The 24202-nt window shown below is 37.2% G+C and overlaps 1 protein-coding gene and 1 long non-coding RNA gene across 2 annotated transcripts in view; one reads left to right on the top strand and one right to left on the bottom strand.

Moving 5' to 3' along the window:
* The first annotated feature begins 4042 nt into the window (after window positions 1-4042).
* LOC129005206 (meckelin-like) overlaps window positions 4043-24202 on the top strand; it is a 34540-nt gene continuing 14380 nt past the window's right edge. The window contains exons 1-6 of the mRNA XM_054434038.1: window positions 4043-4359; window positions 12327-12533; window positions 13571-13706; window positions 15281-15455; window positions 16320-16538; window positions 23974-24101. Coding sequence (XP_054290013.1) covers window positions 4158-4359; window positions 12327-12533; window positions 13571-13706; window positions 15281-15455; window positions 16320-16538; window positions 23974-24101 — 1067 coding nt within the window. The 5' untranslated portion in view covers window positions 4043-4157. The remainder of the gene's footprint in view (window positions 4360-12326; window positions 12534-13570; window positions 13707-15280; window positions 15456-16319; window positions 16539-23973; window positions 24102-24202) is intronic.
* LOC129005167 (uncharacterized) lies at window positions 5767-9841 on the bottom strand. The gene is made up of 3 exons (XR_008491802.1): window positions 9623-9841; window positions 7074-7226; window positions 5767-5925 (listed from the first exon to the last, which is right to left on the bottom strand). It is a non-coding gene; the product is annotated as an uncharacterized LOC129005167 (long non-coding RNA).

The following is a 24202-nucleotide window of genomic DNA, read 5'->3' as shown; positions in this document are numbered from 1 at the left end:
TGATGTGATGGGCTTAGGAAAAAGATTGTGCACTTTTCCTGACGCAAATTCCTATCAACCATATAGATTTTGCCTTATAGCTTCGTAATTCACTGGACTGCCGCAATCATACTCATACTGATTATTCTATACATTGTATATTAGCATTAGAATACCTCAAAGTTGATGTGATGGGCTTAGGAACATGATTGTACACTTTTCCTGATGCGAGTTCCTATCAACCATATACATTTTGCCATATAACTTCGTAATACACTGGACTGCCGCAATCATACTCATACTGATTATTCTAAACATTGTATATTACCATTAGAATACCTCAAAATTGATGTGATGGGCTTAGGAAAAAGATTGTGCACTTTTCCTGACGCAAATTCCTATCAACCATATAGATTTTGCCTTATAGCTTCGTAATTCACTGGACTGCCGCAATCATACTCATACTGATTATTCTATACATTGTATATTAGCATTAGAATACCTCAAAGTTGATGTGATGGGCTTAGGAACAAGATTGTGCACTTTTCCTGATGCGAGTTCCTATCAACCATATACATTTTGCCATATAACTTCGTAATTCACTGGACTGCCGCAATCATACTCATACTGATTATTCTAAACATTGTATATTACCATTAGAATACCTCAAAGGTGATGTGATGGGCTTAGGAAAAAGATTGTGCACTTTTCCTGACGCAAATTCTTATCAACCATTTAGATTTTGCCTTATAGCTTCGTAATTCACTGGACTGCCTCAATCATATTTATACTGAGTATTCTACATATTGTATATTACCATTAGAATACATCAAAGTTGATGTGATGGGCTTAGGAAAATGATTGTGCACTTTTCCTGATGCGAGTTACTATCAACCATATACATTTTGCCATATAGCTTCGTAATTCACTGGACTGCCTCAATCATATGTATACTGAGTATTCTACACATTGTATATTACCATTAGAATACATCAAAGTTGATGTGATGGACTAAGGAAAAAGATTGTGCACTTTTTCCTGATGCGAGTTCCTATCAACCATATAGATTTTGCCTTATAGCTTCGTAATTCACTGGACTGCCTCAATCATATTTATACTGAGTATTCTACACATTGTATATTACCATTAGAATACATCAAAGTTGATGTGATGGACTAAGGAAAAGGATTGTGCACTTTTCCTGATGCGAGTTCCCATCAACCATATAGATTTTGCCTTATAGCTTCGTTATTCACTGGACTGCCGCAATCATACTCATACTGATTATTCTATACATTGTAGGCTATATCAGCATTAGAATACCTCAAAGTTGATGTGATGGGCTTAGGAAAAAGATTGTGCACTTTTCCTGACGCAAATTCTTATCAACCATATAGATTTTGCCTTATAGCTTCGTAATTCACTGGACTGCCTCAATCATATTTATACTGAGTATTCTACACATTGTATATTACCATTAGAATACATCAAAGTTGATGTGATGGACTAAGAAAAAAGATTGTGCACTTTTTCCTGATGCGAGTTCCTATCAACCATATAGATTTTGCCTTATAGCTTCGTAATTCACTGGACTGCCTCAATCATATTTATACTGAGTATTCTACACATTGTACATTACCATTAGAATACCTCAAAGTTGATGTGATGGGCTTAGGAAAAAAATTGTGCACTTTTTCCTGATACGAGTTACTATCAACCATATAGATTTTGCCTTATAGCTTCGTAATTCACTGGACTGCCGCAATCATACTTATACTGATTATTCTATACATTGTATATTAGCATTAGAATACCTCAAAGTTGATGTGATGGGCTTAGGAACAAGATTGTGCACTTTTCCTGATGCGAGTTCCTATCAACCATATACATTTTGCCATATAACTTCGTAATTCACTGGATTGCCGCAATCATACTCATACTGATTATTCTAAACATTGTATATTACCATTAGAATACCTCAAAGGTGATGTGATGGGCTTAGGAAAAAGATTGTGCACTTTTCCTGACGCAAATTCTTATCAACCATATAGATTTTGCCTTATAGCTTCGTAATTCACTGGACTGCCTCAATCATATTTATACTGAGTATTCTACACATTGTATATTACCATTAGAATACATCAAAGTTGATGTGATGGACTAAGGAAAAAGATTGTGCACTTTTCCTGATGCGAGTTCCCATCAACTATATAGATTTTGCCTTATAGCTTCGTTATTCACTGGACTGCCGCAATCATACTCATACTGATTATTCTATACATTGTATATTAGCATTAGAATACCTCAAAGTTGATGTGATGGGCTTAGGAAAAAGATTGTGCACTTTTCCTGACGCAAATTCTTATCAACCATATAGATTTTGCCTTATAGCTTCGTAATTCACTGGACTGCCTCAATCATATTTATACTGAGTATTCTACACATTGTATATTACCATTAGAATACATCAAAGTTGATGTGATGGACTAAGGAAAAAGATTGTGCACTTTTTCCTGATGCGAGTTCCTATCAACCATATAGATTTTGCCTTATAGCTTCGTAATTCACTGGACTGCCTCAATCATATTTATACTGAGTATTCTACACATTGTACATTACCATTAGAATACCTCAAAGTTGATGTGATGGGCTTAGGAAAAAGATTGTGCACTTTTTTCTGATACGAGTTACTATCAACCATATAGATTTTGCCTTATAGCTTCGTAATTCACTGGACTGCCTCAATCATATTTATACTGAGTATTCTACACATTGTGTATTACCATTAGAATAGCTCAAAGTTGATGTGATGGGCTTGGGAAAAAGATTATGCACTTTTTATGTTCGGAGTTTTAATTGTTCGCGTTATGTTAAGCCTTAGCTACGTATAATGTACAGTACGGTCTCAAATATGCCTTTTAAAATACGTCAAATAATTAGTTTTAACTTGTATACACGTTTTATCAATGTATTATTGACATTATATAAATATAAAAACATCATTTCGCATCGTATTGTCATTGATTTGTGTTTCCGACATCCCTGCAAAACACGTTTGTGGCGTCCGCAGGCGTACCAACCCACATCTATTACAAACCGAAAAAGCGCCGATGAAAAGAGCCGCTAACTTCACGACGGTACAATTGCATTGGGTCATTGGGTGTGAATCGAAATCTTGAATCTTGGGATTATTCGATTAATAAGTAAACAAAGTGCAGGTCTCCACGGCAACGAAACCAAAGAGTATAAAGATAGTGCTTACCATGCTTACAATAAGATAAATAACATTGTAATAAATAAATAATGATATATATATATATATAAATTCAAATTTATTTAAAAAATTGAAATCTTACTTACTACACATTGTAGTCTGCTGTAGAACAAAGAATAATATTACATTAAATTTTGCAAGTTTGTTTAAACCTAATTATGATAATTGTTATATAGGTGGTTTCTTATAATATTAATAGGAAATTGTATGACTGTTAAAGATATTAAATATAGCACTTGATTTTCCAAATTGAATTTCTTCCAAAATTTCTCGACTTGATGAGGAATTGTTCCTCTTGATCCAATGAGTAGTCCATAAAGTAACATGCACTAGGGGGGTAAGAACATATTTTCCTTCCACCAATTGTGCTCAATTAATTCTGTGGTGAAACATACGTAAAAAAGGCTTTAGATTTTATTTTAGTATGAAAAGTCAATGCCTAGGATATTGTTACGATGACCTATGGTACTTATTTATTATGCTTGAGCTTCATCTTCATAATCTATGAAAGAAGTCTCCTATAACCAACGATATCAACAGATAAAATACTATATAAATAGGTGTCTATTTACTCTATGCTCTCATTGAATATTGTTGCTATGGCAACAAAGACCTCAAACAAAACAAAAACAGTGCAGACAAAAGCATCACAGTATTTTCGTATTATTTACAGTTTCAATTTTTGTTGATAAAAATAAAGGATACAGTAATTTTGGTATTTTTATTTTAAACCATAATAAAAACAATGCAACGATAATAGGTAATGGTGGTGCTATTCGTCAAAGAAGATCCAGGCAACAGTAAATCAAAAAAGTTCGAATAAATCTATATTTCATACAAATTAACCCTAGATGAGGTGATATAATTTTAAAAGTGATTGCAGGTGTTTAAGAAATTATTAAAAATGACTTATACAGAATTGAAAATAATCTCAGTGTATTTTGTGCTGTCAACATTAAATTTATTTTTAACAGTAGAAACATACTCCAGTGAATTAATACAATTTCCAAATAATTCTTTTTGCAATAAGAGTGATTACTTTTCAGTCAACAATTTGAAATGTGTGCACTGTGGTTCCACCAAGAATTTAGTTCCGGCTACAAACAGTAAGTTAATGAATTAGTTTTATTTACTTTTAGATCTTGCTAGTTTTCACTGAATTGCTTAAAAAAAGGATTAATTAAGTTATATTTTGGCATTATTTAATAAATGTACCCAGATAGCAATTTTTTCCTGATTCAGTATTAAATCAAGGTTAAACTTTCAAAGATGCAAGCCTGAATTAATCTTAAAATATCAAGCCATCAAGCCTAATTCAGGGCTAATTCAAGGGTCCTACTGAACACTTGTGAAACCTGAATCAACCCTGAAAATTTTAGGTTGATTCAAGGTAAACGTTTCTGGCAGTAATGCATAATCAAGGCTGAATTGAGGTTGAATTAAGGTATAAGTATGTTTAAATTAAGGTAAAATCATGGTCAATTCAGGACTCATAACCTGAAAATTTAAGGTTAATTCAAGGTAAAGATTTTTGGCTGAAATCAAAATATATTGTTGAATTCGGGTTAAATAAAAGCATAATCATGATCAACTCAGTACATACAGTAACAAGTGATTGACTGACAAGGAATTTTACTTGACTTACGGCATTCTTACGGTCTTAAAGTAGTCCAATATTTTAATGTCCTAGTGGATAGACTAGCTGTTTTGTCTTTGTGAACTCAAGAACTTTAATGATGCCTACTAAGCGCGGGGACAGCTATCTATTTGGACATCAAAATATTGGTTGCTTTATGGCAGTAAGTTAAGCCTTAAAATATTAAACGCAAGGTACATTACCTTAAGCTTTAATCTACGCAGAAAACTTTGGGTGGATACATAATTTGACCTTATAATCTATATTATAATACAGTTACCACTCACTCACTCATTGATCACTATTCCTCAAAAACTACCATGCATATGTACTCAGAACTTGGTGGCATGGAGGTTTCACTTAACCTCCATAATAGGTTTCACTTAATATGTACAAGAAGTAGCTTTGAGAGATTCCATCAGGGCTCTGGCTCACTGGCTTTAAAATTACAATGTTAACATATTTTTCTTTTGACAGAACTTTCGTTTAATTGTATTAGCTACCAAACCGCTGTTAGGAAAATTCTAAGCAAAACCAATGCAAAACAACTGTTTGTAGCAAAGAAAATTTTTCAATTCTGTTGTGAAGCCCAAGGGGAGGGGCAGCTAGAAACCTATAAATGATGCTATAACACTTTATTTAAATGTTGTATAGGATAACTGAATTAGGTTAAAAATAATAAGCCTATTCTGCCAAGCTTGTGAGTGAAGGGTGAGAGCATTTAATTTTTAATAAGGCCTCATCAAATTACACCAGACCCTGCTTTAGAAAAGACATCTCAGTGATCAACAAAAAGTTTAAAAGTTCAAAACAGTTCTTCAAACATAGCCAAAATATCACTATTTGTGGGGGTATGAATAAAATGTAGCAAGTGACATTGGTTATAGTAAATTTATTTTATGAAAATATAAAGTATAAAACAAACTTGAAAATTAGAACATGAGTTAAATTAAGTGACATTTTACTTATACATTATTTACTGTCGCATAACCTCAGCCTGATGTTCCTATTCTGTGCACCAATAACTCCTCTTTTCCTGCAACAAAAAAAATCATAAAGTATCGACTAAGGGAGTATGTTTTATCTATTTTTTTTTTATTTTTTCTGTACATGTAATCTGCTTGAGTTAAAAATTTCAGCATGGTTTTCCAGTTCACTAAGTAATTTTTTACTTGAATTGTTTTGACTGTGATTAAAGCTGAAACTGTGAGCAAACATTTATTAATATAGTTATTTGTGTGACAAAACGGCACGGAGACGGCTGGACACTAAATCAAGTAAATAGGGGGCCCGGGATCGCTGAGCCCAGGGGCCCATGATGGCTCTCTCCGGCCCTGATTATCATTGACATTATCAATAGTCTAAAAAATTGGGGAGCGAGCAGGTCTAGTGGTTAGAGCGCGGTCATTCCGGTTCCTGGGGTCCAGGGTTCAAATCCCGCCAAATCACCAATGGATTTTAACTAAGTGATAATGCCGTAACCCCTAGGTCTAGCCTGAAGTAATGTGAAAAACAATCCCGGGCTCCAGCCTAGCGTACGGGGACAAAAAGTCTAAAAAATTGTTGAAACACACAGCGAAATGTAGGTACATGTCAGCTACAGAGCTGCAAATTGTGTCATTCTGTTCACAAATGATACCAGCAAGTGGCGAGGAGCCTTGCTGCAGCGTACTTAAGCGAATTATGGATTTATACGCAGAAACTGGCTCTTACTTGAAAAACCACCCTTGTATGTTCCTTATACTAATAAACCAAATTAACAAACCCGAGACTTGTTATTAGAATTCTAAAACCCGTTGTTGCAACAGTTTAAACGAGTAGGTAGTTTTATCGAATTGGCCAGGGTAGAGTACTCGTCTGTCCTACAGTTATTCTAAAAGTTAGGCAAAATTTGCAATAACATTTTAACAAAGGCGAGGATGATATTGCTCTCCTCCTGGGCGTCTGCAGGATCTTTTGAGCGCTTCTAGAGCTCTGAACCTTAGATTAAATTAAAATAATTAATCAGTCAAAACCGTGAATCCTTCTCAGCACCCCGGGGAAGAAATTTGAGCGTGGCTGGTACTAGGGGTAGGCTGCTCAGTAAATACAATCTTATTCGCCCCTCATAATTTACGTCACATGCTTTTTACACTTTGGATCTTAGAAAAAATGTAAGTTAATGGGATATTTTAAGTAGGCTACCTATTGAGTTTTTCCATGCACGAAAACACTAAGAATGCTCTAGTTTTTAACCTTGGTGAACCCGTCATCGGCCACTGATGACCAGGTATGACTGAGGTCTTGTCATCACGGCCTGTGTCGAACTACAGGGAGTGTCGAACTATCGAGGTTCTACTGTAACAACAAAAGTAAACATTATGAAATAAACAGTTCTATAACTAATATGCTCTACAAACCTTTTAGGTACTGGCCCTAAATTTGGCTTGTCACAGCCATGCACGGATGCAGTTTTTTTTTACTTTCAATTCAGTGGCTTCAGCCAACAGTCTCTTGGCTACAACTGAAACAGTTTAAGTGAAACGCCTCATAATAGATAACAATAACAAAAGAATTTGTTATGCAAATCTATATAAAGCTCAAATACCACTGACTCATTCATTCACTCACTCATCACGAAATCTCAGAAACCATAAGACCTAGGAACCTGAATCTTGGCAGGCATCATCCTTTTGGGTAGTAGACGATCACTAAGAAAGGATTTTACCCTCCGACCTCTGGGCTCCGCCCCAGTGGCTCTGGAGTTTCCCATGTTAACCTTATGAGAAATGGAATTAATGAATCTTAACAGCTGTTTCAATTAAACAAGTTGGTTCTGTTCTATGATGTTTAATAGCATTAAAGTTACAAGGATTACCAACAGGGTGCAGCACTATTATTTCTTTTACATTTATGACAACAGCTAATTTGCAACCAAAAGGTGAGTGAGCGTAGCGAACGAACTTCAACCTCGAGGCGAGTTAGCGTAGCGAACGAGCTAACCTGAAGGCAAGTGAGCGCAGCGAACGAGCTCTAACCTAAAGGTGAGTGAGCGTAGCGAACGAGCTCCAATCTAAAGGTGAGTGAGCGTAGCGAACAAACTTCAACCAGGACGTGATTGAGCCATGCGAACGAGATCATCTTGAAAATTAAGAAGTTAAACGGGGCAAAGCCCGCGGGTTACAGCTAGTATTGGAAGAAAAATACAAAACAATCAGCTTAGAGAGAATATGCCATGTATTTGTATTAACAAACTAGCTTTGACAATCTCACTTCTGTAGTAAAGTACAGAATAGACATAATTGGTCAGTGTGTGTTTTCAGGGGTGTACAGTGGGATTTACCAAATGAATCAAGTACAAAAAATTTAGTTTAGACTCGTTCAATGGTCTTGCCTCTCTGTTCAACCTGAAATTCTGGCTAAATTAAGCAAGATGGAAAAAGAAGTAAACCATAAGTCTGGCATTATTTTTTTTTTAAACAACTTTCTTCCAAGTGAATTTTTGTTTGACCAACAAACGAAAGTTTTAGTAAGTTTAACCTACTAACTTTCTTACTCTAAGGTTTTAATAATATTAAGTTATGATTTAGGCTATTAATATTTTTTGTTTTAAATTAGCTACAAATCATCAATAAAATTTAAAAACTATAGGCCTACAAATGGTAAGGTTTATTTAAAGCAGAAAATTTCAGAATTTTTCCAAAATTGTTAATACCGGTACCGTAAGTTAAATTGCAGCACACAGACCAAGTTATTCATAATAATGTCTAAATTACAGTTCTAAATTCTGCAAATTTCGATGCAAAGCAAGATGGCAACTCATCTTGTAACGTTTGTTCAAACGGCAAGCCACTTGTTTTAAATCTGTGTTAGCTGAAGCTAATTAGTTAATTTGAAAAATAACACAGCAGCCTAGGTAACCTTGTTACAATAACTTTACAACTTACAGCATGGGCAATATACATCTTTAGTAACTTAAATAGGCACAAGTTACCAGGATATGATTTAAAGTTAACAGCTACATAAAACCAAAATGGCAGGTCTCCAGTCAAGTGACATTTTGTAGAAGGTTGTTTTAAATTAGTTCATTACGGTAGCCTACCTTTACTTAGTTTAATCAATGGCGTACAAAACTTAAAATCTTTGAGAGATGCTAATCTTAACCCATCTAAACGTTTGCCGAAAAACCCTAGCATCAGGACATGGGACTAGGATAAGCCCTTAGACCTAGGCTACAGTACCAAGTCTATAACTTAAGACATAGGCCTAAGCTAAATTAAAATATTTTTCTATAGGCCTAGGTCTATTTATCCAATCCATCGAAAATCATTTCTTCATTCTTAAATGAAACTTCATAACTTCGGCCTATGATAACTTATGACAATCTACGCTGATAAAAAACTGCATCATTAAGTTACATATTGGCTTGTGTGTTCATAATATTGTAGCCCACCGGATTTGGCAAAAATAAGTAACTAGGTCTTGAACAATTCCAGATACAATATTCCAACGGATCACAATACTTTCTAGGCCAACTATAAAACAATTCACCAGTCATGAGGCCTAGGGCAAGCACAGGCCTAGAATTATTCTGGATCCTAGTCCAAATTTGGCAGTTTATTGTTGTAAGATAATTTTCAGAGCATTTGTAACTTGAGGTTCTAATGTCAGTATGATTAGCATTCTAACACACATATCTTATCATAAGAATGGAAAAAATATTATGAATACAATGAAAAGATTAGCTGACTCACCTTTATGTTTCGTTGGCTCACAAGCACTTTTGTTGCAGTTAGTCTTCTAAAATCGAACACTATGGAATTAACTATGAACAAAGAAATTGAAAATTGACAAAAACTAACTTCAATATGAATACTTTATGTCTAAAAACTCTGATATAGTAATAACGCGAGAAACAAACGTCGCAAAAAGACAAACTGACAAGACACACAAAGACAAAGAGGTTAGGATTGTTTAGGGGTGGATCCTGCGGTGGGGCACACGGGAGGGACTAAGGCTAACATATCTTGTAGTGTCTGCGTTCGCCACTAGGACTGCTAAGTTGAAAAAATTTAAATTAATTTTTAATTTTTTATTTTTTGTTATAAAATTAACTTTTTTATTATAAAATATTGTTTTAAAATTATAAAATTAATTTTTAATTTTTAAAATTAAACTGTCATAACATAACCTAACCAACCAGACTTGCTGATAATATAAAAACTATATAAGATAAAAATCTAATTAATGATTACTTATAATTTTTAATTAATTATAAAATTAATTTTAAAATTTAGTATTATAAAATTAAACTGTCATAACCTAACCTAACCAACCAAACTTGCTGATATGAAAAATTTGTTGACAAAAAGTTAGTGCTGTCAGTGGGTTTCGAACCCCGGACCTCCTGAACACCAATCTGAAACGCTACCAACTATGCCACGAACGCCGCTGAAATCACTTCGTTTCGTTACGGTAATCGTGTCGCCTCAAGAGAAGACATTAACCACTAGAGATATGACGTCACTACACCTTTAGCCTTAGTCCCTTCCGTGTGCCCATTCCGTGGATCCTGGCGTCTGGCTGGCGTCGCTTGGTCGAACTGCATCATGGGAATTCGCGCTGTTGTTTTGTTGACTCTGTTTCAGGGCGGAATCTATGAACTCAAAAAGGGCAGTATTTTGTTGTCCTTGAATCCAGCCACAATGTTCCTAATATTTGCAACCTTGAATTGTGAATGCAAATTGTAGGGAAAAGTTTACCTTGAATCAAGGGTCCTTGCTATCTGGGTAGGTAGGCTTAGGGTAAATTAATTAGGCCTACAGTACTTAGAGAGAGAGAGAGAGATCTTTATTTACAAATCGTTAAGATTGAAAATTGCCTCAATTATATTACAGTATTACAGAAACTTCTTTCGAGAGTGTCTTTCAGAATAATATATCTACAAAGCTCACCAGTCCAAGAACTCTCCAATGCCGTAGAAAGGATGGTGGAGCAGCCAATCCCGGAGTACTGTCTTCAGCTTCTCAGGACTGGAACTCTTGATTTCAGCTGGCAGATGGTCGAAAAATTTGGCTCAGATGTAAGAAGGCTTACCCTCACATCTTCTACTGTGGTGTGTAGGTAGATTAAAATTACAGGCATGCTGGGTAAAGTGCTGGTGAACATTATTATAATTCCGTGGTAATCTTGATTTGCAGGCCATGATGACAACTTACAAGTATGTAAGTATTTAATTAGTGTTAATATCTTTAGGTCTACAAAAGCTGGTCTGCAACTCGCCCTCCATTCTAAGTCCGCCATAATACGAACAGCCTCTTTCTGCATAACTAACACACGTTGCAGGTTTTTCCCAGCAGTGGCGCCCCAAATAGCTATTCCATATTTAATGTGGCTGTCCAGTAAAGGAAAATAGGCGGTTTTTACTGCATCATATGAGGTAATAGCTTTAATGCGTCTTAAAGCATATATACTGCTGCTTAATTTCTGACAGAAGCTGTCGATGTGCTCGTCCCATCTGAGATTGGTGTCTAATACTATTCCAATGTGTTTATAACGGATTCAACAGATGAAATGTTTGGAAGTTCTGATATTTTTTCTTTTTCCTTTCCCATGTTGAGCTGCCTAGTTTTAGTCTCGTTGAATACGAGATCATTTCCAGAGCAGTATATTCAATAGCTAGTTCCAAGGAGATGAACGAAGCTACCTCAAGATCTTCTATACTGTGACTGGAAGATAATAAAACAGTATCGTCAGCATACATTATTGCTCTTCCGAAGTTCTCTGTATGTAAAGGAAGGTCAAGCGTGAACAGTGTGAAAAGGACAGGTCCCAAAACTGAGCCCTGTGGCACACAGATGGCGAGCAAAGACGATCTGGAGTAGGATAGCTTTCCATTGGTCTTTTGCCTAACTTCAACAAGCTGCTCACATCCTCTCAGATAACTTGCGAACCAAGATAATGTCCTATCCTGAAATCCTAGTCTTTCCAATTTTTTAAGAATGAGATCATGGCTGAGGCAATCGAAGGCTTTGCTTAGATCAAGAAATATTCCAACATTCCTTTACCACTCCCAAGCCGATCAAGACTATCCTCCTTACCATTCATTTCAAGAACGTTATATATTTTCCAATTGAATGTATTTTCCAGTCTCATTCAATATTGTCACATGTTATGCATAACAAACTTCACCACAGATGTTAAGTTCGCCTAGTACCTACTGTAATAAATAGTTTTTTTTTTTCTAGGACGCTAGGCACGAGCCCGGAATTATTTTTCACATTACTTCAGGCTAGATCTAAGGGGTTACGGCATTATCACTTAGATAAAATCCATTGTTGATTTGGCAGGATTCGAACCCGGGGCCCCAGGAACCGGAGTCCCACGCTCTAACCACTAGAGCTCGCTCCCCAATAAATAATATTAGGCCTATTAATATTATGATTGTCCTCTTTTTAGAATTAGCTTGTGTATGCAACAGCTTGAGCTATCAAGTGAAATGGGGCAAAGAAGATTATCCTAACTGTATCCCATGTGGAGCTGATAAAGTAGCAACAAAAGATGGGAGATTTTGCATATCTTGTTCCAGTGAAACTTTAAACTCAACAATAAAAAATGCATTAAACGCCTCAGGCTGTGCCAACTGTTCTTCTGATGAGATTTTAGGTATGTTTGTGAAGCTGTTCTTATTTTAAGTAGTTATGGTCTAAAGGGAGAAATTGTTATCTCTTTTGGTTTTAATGTTTCAACCTTTTGGAAAATATTAAATAAAATTCTGTATTAACATTAAAGATTGCAAACTATAAAATCTATGTGAGTCAATACACAAATACCCCCGCCGCAGCAAACCTGCAGACTAAGCGAATTTAAACTTGGCTGATTACATTTTTATTAAAATATTTCCATAAATAAGACATATTTATTCCCTATTTAAATAACATTAGATTTAACGACTGCTTAGGTATGCTGATACGGGGAAGGTAAAAAGTGTTTTTTGATCATGTACGTCAAATAAATTTGGCAAATTTTATCGACATAGGCTAAACAAGTAAACTACAACAGTTTTCATTTTCTCCATAAGAATAACATGGAAATTTTAAATTACTCTTTTTTATTTTCTCCGCAACTGTTAGGCATACAACAGCGCCTCACTAGCCTATACTAAATTATTTTTTTTAAGCTCTACATAATGGTTTAGAAAGAAATTGAGTTTTTTTTTTGTTTTTAGGGTCAAAATGGGAAAACCCCATTTTTACCCCATAAAACCCCCAATAAACCCCCGTTCCTCTCATTGCTAATTCATAAATTGGTCCAGATGGTTACTGGATATTTCAATACCGTAGCCCTTCATCAAATAAATAGATCCCATTCTTCTATTACCAAATGATGGCCTAATCCTCTCAAATACTTGTGTAACACTATGTATAGTACACATTCCAATCATACAGCACATTCCTTTTTTTCTAAAAAATCTTTAATTATAATAGAGTACCAAAGTAGCGGTACCTCTGCAAAATTATAGCTGCTTTTAGTGTTTTAGCTTAGATTCTTTGTTCTATTATCAATAGCCTATTTATTGTTCATTTTTTTAGTAGGTACCATGTTTGAAATAGATAGTTATTAAGAGAGATAGGCTAGTTATAACATTACCTTTGGCTAAGCTTAATCCAAGTCAAGCTGTAATAAGTCTTTGTTTTTTGCAGTTGAGCGAGACACTAACGGCACTTTGCTGCCGCAGCAGAGATGTGTCAGATGTGTTCAGGGTACCCGACCGTCAGCTGACGGAACTGTTTGTACACCTTGCTTCACATTAAACATCAGCGGTAATGGCTCATGCAGGTTAGGATTGAATAATTTTACATCAAATTTTAATACCATCATACTGGGTAAATGTGAGTGAACGTGAGCGCAACAATGGGCGAGTCCATCCGCACTTACCGGGGTCACTGCTTGGTGAACACAATGTTATTTGTAGGCTATGGGCAAATCCACAAACTCTCACTTAATAACAATCATAACTTCTCGTAACTGATGTCATTGGTAAAATTTGAGGTCGATTTCCAACAATTATCGATAGGTGGTAAATCCATCGTTCCTGTTCAAAATGTCTTTTGTAAATTCATCTCTTTAAACTTATACACAATAGTTTAAGTGATCAATGTTTGTTTTAGAAATGTTTCCTTATTTGTTATAAGGCCTGTCAAAAAAAACAAAACGAAGCCAAACTGAACTAATCTAACTTAACCTAATTGCCGCAATACAGTGTAAAAGAGGCAGCTTCCTTAATCACTTCCTACATCGTGAACCTGTTTCCCTCCCTTCCCATAGCAATTTTTACTCAAATACGTCAATTTTTATATACATTACTCTAACTACCACAAACTGTTCCCACAATCAGAACTTCTCCCCTTTACCACTTCCTACAGCGCGGACCAGTTTCCCTCCCTTCCCATAGCATTTTAGTATTGCAGATACATTAATCTAACTGCCACATATGGTTCCCACACTCCACTGCTCGCCTTGACTAATTCCTTCACCACTTACTACGTCATGGACCTGTTTCCCTCCCTTTCCATAGCATTTTAGTATTGCAGATACATTAATCTAACTGTCACAAAGGGTTCCCACACTCTGCACTGCTCACCTTTACCATTTCATTAACCACTTCCTATGACGTGGACCTGTTTCCCTCCCTTGCCCCATAGCATTTTAGTATAAAAATAGATTAATATAATACTGTAACATGAAATTTAACAATGTAAAAATCTGCTCAGTAAATATATACATACACATTTGTGATGTAAAGGTGAGTTTTGATACTGTTCAAAATCTGTATATAACTGCCGACTAATTTTGTGAAGTTCAATTTATAATTCTGGTAGTTGTAGAATTATAAAGGCATATATTCATAGATGTCAAACTGTTTACCATGAATGAAAATGTTTTGAGAAAAAGTCGTCCTCTTTGTCTAAAGTAGACAACAAAATTGTTGGTCGCAAAATGTAAATAAATAAAAAGAAGAATAAGGTAGCTTCTAATGTTATTCTTAGTCAGATTTAAAAATGTATTTTTTCTGGTTTTGTAAATACAACGGAGCGGAATCGTCTAGAATTCTAATGGTGTATTCCCAGTGGTGTCATAATTATCTGTGTAAAATTTGAACACTATTTGTGCAACGGTTATTCAGTTTTTTACCCTAACACACAGAAACACAGACAAGCGGACAACTAATCTCCGTCCCCGCTATACACGATACATAGATTCGTTCACTTTGTTCACTCATTTATTATGGTACAGAATATGTTTTGCCACAAAACACTAAACTACATTTGATCAAATTACTTGTACTGTAGGGCAGTACAGTTAAACAAAAATATTTAAGTATAAGTATATACTAATGTCTTCTTCCCCAGCTGTCCGTCAGGCACTCATGAACAGCTGAGTCGGGATGTGTGTGTACCTCACAGTGAGTTGACCAACTGGCCGGACGACTCTGCGACTTACACCATCGACTATCCGCTCTCCGGCAAGTCAGTCCAGTCTGCTCATCTCAAAACTCATCTGCGAAGGGACATTTACCTTTGCAAGGTAGGCTACTATTTAGATAGTCATAAACTAATTAAGTATAACTAGCTTTGAATTTGTGAGACAGTAGGTAAAAAATCTACCAAAGGAGTAAACAATTCACTACCTTGAATATGACAGAGTCTGTAGCACTAGTACTCCTCGCCAGTAGTGACGAAAAGTTTAACTACTCAAGCACAGCGTTCTAATATTGCACCACTTAAATGCAGAGTAACCAGTTGATTTTTATACCTTTAAATTTAGAAGCATTTGGACAAAAGAGTCCTTAGTTTTTACAATATTTCAAAAGTTCCTTGTACCAACAATTATTAAAAATGAAATTATTTACTTGGATGGTAAAATTTTAGCTGTTCGGGATTCAAAAATATATTGTAATTTTGATAGAAGACTTTTTAAAATACCTTTTCGTTTAATGTTATAAATCAGGGGATAAAATTCCAAAAAGCTTTTGTGGACTACTGAGCTATCTTTATAAGCCTTAAAGAACATAGTTTTAGCATTGAATTTTGGATACTGAAGTTGACTTTTGTCTACACATAGATAGTCAACAGTTTTTGGTATGGATTTAATCCTTGGCTATTGATATAGTAGAACTAGACATTCCATCCCCTTGTTAAAGTTTTCTTCAGTTTTTAAATAGGAGGTAGGTTCTTCGGTTTTTTTTGGAGGTAGTTAATTTAGCCACCGACAGAAAGCACTGAGGTAAATTACTGATTCATGTTGAATACGTCAAACTGATTGGACACCTTGTTGTAAGCTATAGTATATTTCATGTCACATAAACTATCTCATATAGACAGAATGTTTGCTGCAGTATTCAAAAGTCAATGATTTAATGAAAGCTAGGACAAGTGTCTGATTGTACAGAGCCAGAGACGCAGCTCTGCATGCCAGTCTGTAGCCAACATGTGTGTGTTGACTCACTACAGGGACGGTCCTGTTTGTAGTCTGTTCAGAGACTTCAAACACATCCCCAGCTCAGACAAAGAGCCTTACCCTTGGCTGTACTATGGGGATGGCGACGCCCCTACTGTGCTGAACAGACGCAAAATATCCACCAGATATAGTCTCCATCCGTATTCTGAGGTAATTAAACTGTATATTACATTGGTGTAATTATATAGTTGTTGAGTTGACAATAAAAACAGATGTTATGACATTGTTAATAGTTTGTATTGAAATGAAAAGAGCTTTATTCACGAGACTACGTTTTCTAAATCTTGTAAATCCCTTCTTCCTGAAAGAATGGGAATAAAACTTGAAATGAACAATTTCTTCGATATCCCGCCATTTTGTCCTAATGTGTCAGAATTCTCAAGTTAGGACTGTTGAGTTTTAGGTTTGTAGAGTGTTCAGTGTGTCTAATCATAGACTAAGCAACACAAGGGGAGTGTTCGGTACTTATTAAAAGTCCCTAGATTGGTGCTACCCTAACCTTGCCCAACGTTATCTACGGCGAATCGTCCCCACTCCGACTACTGGAAACGCTACTCACTAGCATTGCCGACGGCGTCATGGGCAGACGTCCGTACCTACCTACATAATTTTACATAGACTCTTTCATTTACTCATTGATTCAATTAACTTCATTTCTGTCAGTTTTAAGTATTTTCAATATACCAGTCATTTTTTACTTCAACTTCAGTGCTAGTCATTTCCCTTGTTGTTGCCCCCGCACCCTTGGTCTACACCGCTGCTGTCTACACCGCTTCCATCCCCTGGACTACCCACTACCTTGGACGAGACGGACATCATCCACCTTCAAGACATCCGACAAGGTAACGGTAGCACCAGAATTAATTTTTGTTGTTCAAACCGCCGTACGGCTTTCCGTTAAAGACCGTACACAATTTGGTCCTTCGAGCCGGATATGATTTCGTACTATGCACCTTAATTTAATAACCGCAAATACAGTCCACGTAAACATTTCTACTTATTCTCAGATAATTTCTCTCCTCATGAAACAAACCTTGCAATAATTTTATATGTAGTTATAAATTGTTGTTTAGTTTGAGTTCAATAACCTTGTACAGTGAGCAGACAGACAGGAATAGTTTTGTAAAGTTTTGGCTTGTAGCTATGCGCTGATAAATTGACCGTTATCCTAGTTTCTATGTCTCAAGGTCAACTAACGCACCACAATATTCTGCATTGTATTGTATCCATTCCAAAATTAGCTCTGACGTAACCGCACCGAATATTCGCTTTATCAATTAGCTGATCTAACTGGAAATATTCTACCTCTATATTTTATTTTACTGAATTTATTTACTTGTACTCACTTTCACAATGATATGATTGATATGTCCACTTAATACTTGTCTATTAATACTGCATTTATAATAGTTGTAATTTTTATTTGATTTTATTTTTGTTAAAGAGATATTAATATTATACATTTCACAATGGCTGCTAAGAGTCTTGAAAAGTGTGTTAAGAAAAGAGAAAGGTATTTTTATAAGTTACAATTATGTTGCGATCTTGTAAAAGAATTGCCACAACAGAAAGATAGTTTTATTGCTAGGTATTCTAATTTGTCTAATGTGTACTCATCATTTGAATCTCTTTCCGAAGAAATGGATAACCTCAATCTTGAAATAAGTGATGTTAGCGTTAGGGTAGATACCAGTGCGCCTTTTAAACAGTTTGATGACATGTACTATAAATGTATGGCTGCCTACAACAAGATTGTTGCCTCTGATCCACCTTCAAATGTCAATGTTGAACCATCACCCGCAGTTCAGCCTAAACCTAAACTACCACAGATAGATATAAGTAAGTTTGGTGGACAGTTGGAACAATTTAACTCGTTTAAAGCTTTGTATGATAACTTGATTCACAATACTTCTTTGGCCCCAATGGAGAAGTTTAGTTATTTAAAGAGCTTACTGGAAGGCCCCGCTTTGTCTATTGTTGAAGGCATACCTTTCGATCCAGACAACTATAAGTTAGCTTATGACTCTTTGGTTGAACGCTACACCAATCCCCGTATCTTGGCTTGTTTTTATCTCAATAAAATACTAGATCAGCAACCTGTAAAGACCCCTAGTCTAAGTAGTTTAAGACAAGTTCTTGATGTGTTTCATATTAATGTCCAAGCGTTGAAAAGCCTAAAAGTAGATGATTTGTCAGATTTCATGTTGCTACAGTTAGCGCTACGTAATTTAGACAATAGTACAAGGAAAGCATTTGAGTTAGAGTTTAAATCTAAGCAATTTCCCACCTTAGAAGACCTTATGGAATTTCTTCGTGCTCAGTGCTGTGTCTATGAACTCACTAAAGAATCTCACAAATCTACTTTAGTTTTGCCCAAGTCACAGATCCCTCATACTCGCAAAACATTGTTCTCATCTCACTCATCTCAACGCAGTACAACTCAGTCTGACCGCACAGCAACCCAGTCATCTTATCGCCCCGCTATCAGTTGTCCTATGTGTAAAGGTGAACACCACCTGTACCGATGTGATCAATTCCTCGCTTTGGCCCCGCACAAACGTTATTCTACAGTACGTTCATTCAATCGTTGTTTCGCATGTCTCGGTTCCCACCTCATTTCCATGTGCACGTCTAAGTCGAGCTGTCGGGTTTGCAGAAGTAACAGACATCACTCTTTACTCCATGAACCAAGCCGAGTCACCGCACCGCTGCCTAAGCCAAATGTGAATCCTGACCTACCTCAAACCTCCGCTGCGCATTCATCGCCCTCAACCACAGTCAACCCCGCGCCTACTACTTCTGTTAACACTACACCGCCTGCTCAAACTTTATCCTGTCAGTTTCAGCATAATGCAATGAGTAATTCTACCCTGCTAGGTACCGCTCAAGTGTTGGTTCAAGATGCTCTAGGTCACTGGCAAGTGTGCCGTGCTGTTATTGATGGAGGTAGTCAGATTAATTTTGTTACTCAATCTCTAGCCCAGACATTACGTTTACCAATCAGAAAATGTAATGTTAACATTTCTGGAATTGGCCAACAATCTGATTTAACCGCAAAAGGACTTGTCACTTGTAACATTGCTTCCCGCTATAACAGAGACGATAACATTCAGATGGACGCAGTAATAATTCCTCAAATCTCTTCTGTACTTCCGGCTGCACCTATTCCCGAATCATTGATAAATCGTTTCAATTCTATACAACTGGCTGACCCTGATTTTCACCGCCCTGCCAAGGTTGATATTTTGTTCGGAGCACAGGCTTTCACAGACATTCTTTCGGATGGTTTCGCGCTTATTAAAGGCAAACCAAGCGCCCTCAGCACAATCTTTGGATGGATCCTTATGGGTGATGTTCCCACACAGCCCATGCAACAACACGAACTAAATTCTTTGTTTGTTTCATCTCAAAGCACTGATAGGCTCTTAGAAAAGTTCTGGGAAATGGAAGAAATAAATTTACCAAAACCCTTGAGTCCCTCTGATCAGGCATGTGAAGACCACTATCAGTCCACCATCCAGAGAGATAATACCGGACGTTACGTGGCCTCCTTACCCTTTAAAGACGTTAAACCTGACTTAGGCTCCACTAGAAAAATAGCTCTCCGCAAGTATCTCCAACAAGAGACAAGATTTCACAAGAAACCAGATATTCGTTTTCAATATGTGACTCACATGCAGAACTATGTTGACCTAGGTCATATGTGTTTGGCCCCTGCGCCCTCTCCATACATTCTTACTCATCACGGTGTCGTTAAAGAATCTTCTACATCCTCCCCGCTTCGTGTTGTGTTCAACGCTTCTGAATTAAGTGACACAAATCAGTCTCTTAATAAATCACTGTTAACTGGACCTAAGCTTCAAGCTGATATTGGAACTATTATCACAAACTTCAGATTGCACAAGATTGCTATGACTTGTGACTTCAAACAAATGTATCGAGCTATTCGTATAACACCGGCTGATTGTAAATATCAACATTTGTTTTGGCGCTCTGACCTCTTGGGCCCTGTACAGGAATGGGAATTACAAAGACTAACCTTTGGTCTCTCGTGCAGTCCTTATATTGCACAACGAACTTTGAAGCAACTAGTGCTTGATGAAGGTGCTAAGTACCCAAATGCGGCTGATATTCTAAGCTCCTCTTGTTATATTGACGATCTTGTTTTTGGCGCTCCAACCGAGACTTTGGCTCTTAAGCTTTACGATGAAATCACCCAACTTTGCTCATCAGGTGGTTTCGAACTCCATAAATGGTCAAGTTCAAGTAGCTCCGTCCTCGCCACAATCCCCGCCGACCGTCGAGAAACACCCCATCCGTTAGGATCTACACACTCGATTAAAGTACTAGGACTTGAATGGGACCCGACTACTGACTGTTTCCGCTACTCTATTTCACCTGTCAACAGTACACCAACCAAACGCAATGTATTGTCTCAAGTTGCTCGAGTTTACGATGTAAACGGCTTTATTAGTCCAATTATTTTCACCTTAAAACATCTACTTCAACAGATTTGGATTGAAAAACTCAACTGGGACGACCCTCTCCCTCAATCTCTCCAAAATGTTTGGGATAAATTCATCAAAGAACTACCCCTTATGACACAGTTCAAAATACCTCGCTACATTCTCAGTAACTACTTAACCGCTCAGCTGATTGGTTTCTCTGATGCTTCCAAAATAGGAATGTGCGCCTCCTTGTATCTACGTATTGAATGTGAAGATAATAGTGTAGAGTGCAATCTCCTGCAATCCAAAACTAAAGTCGCTCCTCTGAAAACACTTACGATCCCTCGTTTAGAATTGTGTGCCGCTCTTCTCCTCTCTCAGTTAGTAAAAGCGAACCAACCGCTTATTAACAAACTTCAAATATCAGACATATTTCTATTCACAGACTCCATGAATGTGCTTGGTTGGTTAAATACACCACCCCACCTACTAGAAACCTTTGTCTCAAACCGTGTCTGTAAAATCACAGAAATCACCCCTGTTGATGTTTGGCGTCATATATCAGGAGACGAAAACCCTTCTGACTGTGGCACTAGAGGTTTAATGCCAAATAGTCTGTTGAGTCACCCTCTTTGGTGGCATGGACCCTCTTTTATCCACAATGGTATCTCATCTTGGACTCTACCGCCTTCAAACTTTCCTTCGGATGTTATTGAGCCTCAACAAACTCCCACGAAGAACACCTTAACAACTAACACTGTTCCGCAAAACGATCTTTATCAATGGATGAATAGGTTTTCATCACTAATTAAACTTCAAAACACCATGGGCTATGTACTGAGATTTATCCATAACTCACGATCTAATCAATGTGATAAACGCTATGGCTCGTTATCAGTTTCGGAACGAGATGCCGCTCTGGAATGTTGCATAAAATTAGTACAAACCCAGCACTATTCTGAAGAAATAAAAGCTCTAAAACTATCCAAGCCTTGTTCTTCATCACTAAGAAAACTTTCTCCATTTCTATCCTCGGACACCCTCATGGTGGGGGGTAGATTGAAATTAGCTCCTCTGCCTGAATCATCAAAACACCCTGTATTGATACCCTCTCAGTGTCATTTGGCAAACCTTTTATGTGATTACTATCACTTGTATTCTCTACATGGTGGTCCAAAACTAGTACAAGCATTAATTCAAAGACGCTTCTGGATTATTGGTGCAAGAAATCTTATAAGAAAACGATTATTTCGATGTATCACTTGCTACAAAATGAAAGCTAAACCCACGCAACCTCTTATGGCAGATCTTCCACCCTCACGATTTCAACAGACCCGATGCTTTATTAATGTCGGATTAGATTTTGCTGGCCCTTTTCTCGTTAAAGAAAGCACGAGACGAAATGCAAAACTATCAAAGTGCTATATTGCCGTATTTGTGTGTATGGCAGTTAAAGCCGTCCATCTAGAGTTAGTGCATTCACTCTCTACTGAATCTTGTTTAGCCGCTATAGACAGATTTATCGCTCGGAGAGGAATCTGCCGAAACATTTACTCTGATCAAGGTCGCAACTTCGTCGGTGCTGCACGCCAACTACAAGAAATCTACTCTCTCCTGAAGAACTCCACCTCACAGATCTCAGAACATTTGGCTCAACGAGAAATAACTTGGAACTTTAACCCGCCATATGCCCCAAACTTCGGAGGCCTCTGGGAGGCTGCAGTGAAGTCGACCAAACACCATATTAAAAGGATACTGCAAAACCATAATTTCACGGCTGAAGAATTCACCACATTCCTGTGCCGTGTTGAAGCTGTACTGAACTCCAGACCGCTTTGCGCACTCTCATCGTCACCTGATGACGACTTTAACTACTTGTCTCCTGGCCACTTCCTCACAGGAGACCTCCTGCTATCACGACCGGAAGAAGACATCTCGGAAGAACCCTTAAACCTACTCTCACGCTGGCAGCTAGTTTCTCGTGCCTCTCAACACTTCTGGAAAAGCTGGAGAAGAGATTATCTCCATACTCTTATCCAACGCCCCAAATGGACTGAGAAAACCATCAACCTTAAGGAAGGAGACTTAGTTTTAATGTACTCTAATAATACTGACCCTTTGACTTGGCCCCTAGGTAGGATAATTAAGGTTATGCCAGGATCCGACCAAGTTGTAAGAGTTGTTAAAGTCAAAACCCCTGTAGGTATTGTAACACGCCCTGTAAATAAGTTAGTTCATCTCCCTATGGTTTAGATAGTGTTACCTTGGTCTCTTTGTACATATTATCAACATTTTGTATTATCTTTATAGTTAGGTAACAGGTTTGTTTCATGATGACGGTTATTATCCAAGGTTTTTGTTTTAAAGATTTACAGTTTCTTTAATTTTCTTTAATATTTTCTCAAAAATTGCTTTTTTGGGTGGGGGGAATGTTCGGTACTTATTAAAAGTCCCTAGATTGGTGCTACCTTAACCTTGCCCAACGTTATCTACGGCGAATCGTCCCCACTACTGGAAACGCTACTCACTAGCATTGCCGACGGCGTCATGGGCAGACGTCCGTACCTACCTACATAATTTTACATAGACTCTTTCATTTACTCATTGATTCAATTAACTTCATTTCTGTCAGTTTTAAGTATTTTCAATATACCAGTCATTTTTTACTTCAACTTCAGTGCTAGTCATTTCCCTTGTTGTTGCCCCCGCACCCTTGGTCTACACCGCTGCTGTCTACACCGCTTCCATCCCCTGGACTACCCACTACCTTGGACGAGACGGACATCATCCACCTTCAAGACATCCGACAAGGTAACGGTAGCACCAGAATTAATTTTTGTTGTTCAAACCGCCGTACGGCTTTCCGTTAAAGACCGTACAGGGAGTTTTATCTATGGTCTAATATATTAATTCAAAAATACTGTAGGGACCTCTTCATGGGACACCCTGTAGGCCTATATATATAAAAACTTTGTAAAAAATTGCAACTGCTTGTAATTATTGACGCTTGTTCTATCCTAAAAAAAAATATGTCAATAAAGAAATTGTCTATTGTCTATTTCTGCCTCTCTCCAATACATGAGTTGGTTTCGTGATCACAGAGGTTATAATGATTGTTGTTGTGTTTTTGTTGTCAGTTGAGTCTCATCAACCTAACAGCTGTCAAGTGGCAGGTAAACGGCAGCTATGGAGGAGTCGTCCGTTTTGTTGGGTCCAGTCTACAACTGTGTCCCGGGGACTGGGTCAGTCAGGATGCAGCTCTCAGGTAGGTCTGTTATGGGGTGCCGAACTGCCAAAATAAAGGTAACTATTTGGTTAATCCTTAACAACCAATACATAACATGACCTGTTTTTGAAAGTATCACT

Source organism: Macrosteles quadrilineatus, unplaced genomic scaffold (genome assembly GCF_028750875.1).
Source record: "Macrosteles quadrilineatus isolate MER2022 unplaced genomic scaffold, UCM_ALF_1.0 Scaffold_17__1_contigs__length_3442018, whole genome shotgun sequence".
Taxonomy (NCBI): domain Eukaryota; kingdom Metazoa; phylum Arthropoda; class Insecta; order Hemiptera; family Cicadellidae; genus Macrosteles; species Macrosteles quadrilineatus.
Note: the sequence above shows the minus strand (reverse complement) of the source record. Positions and strands in the feature narration are given on the sequence as shown.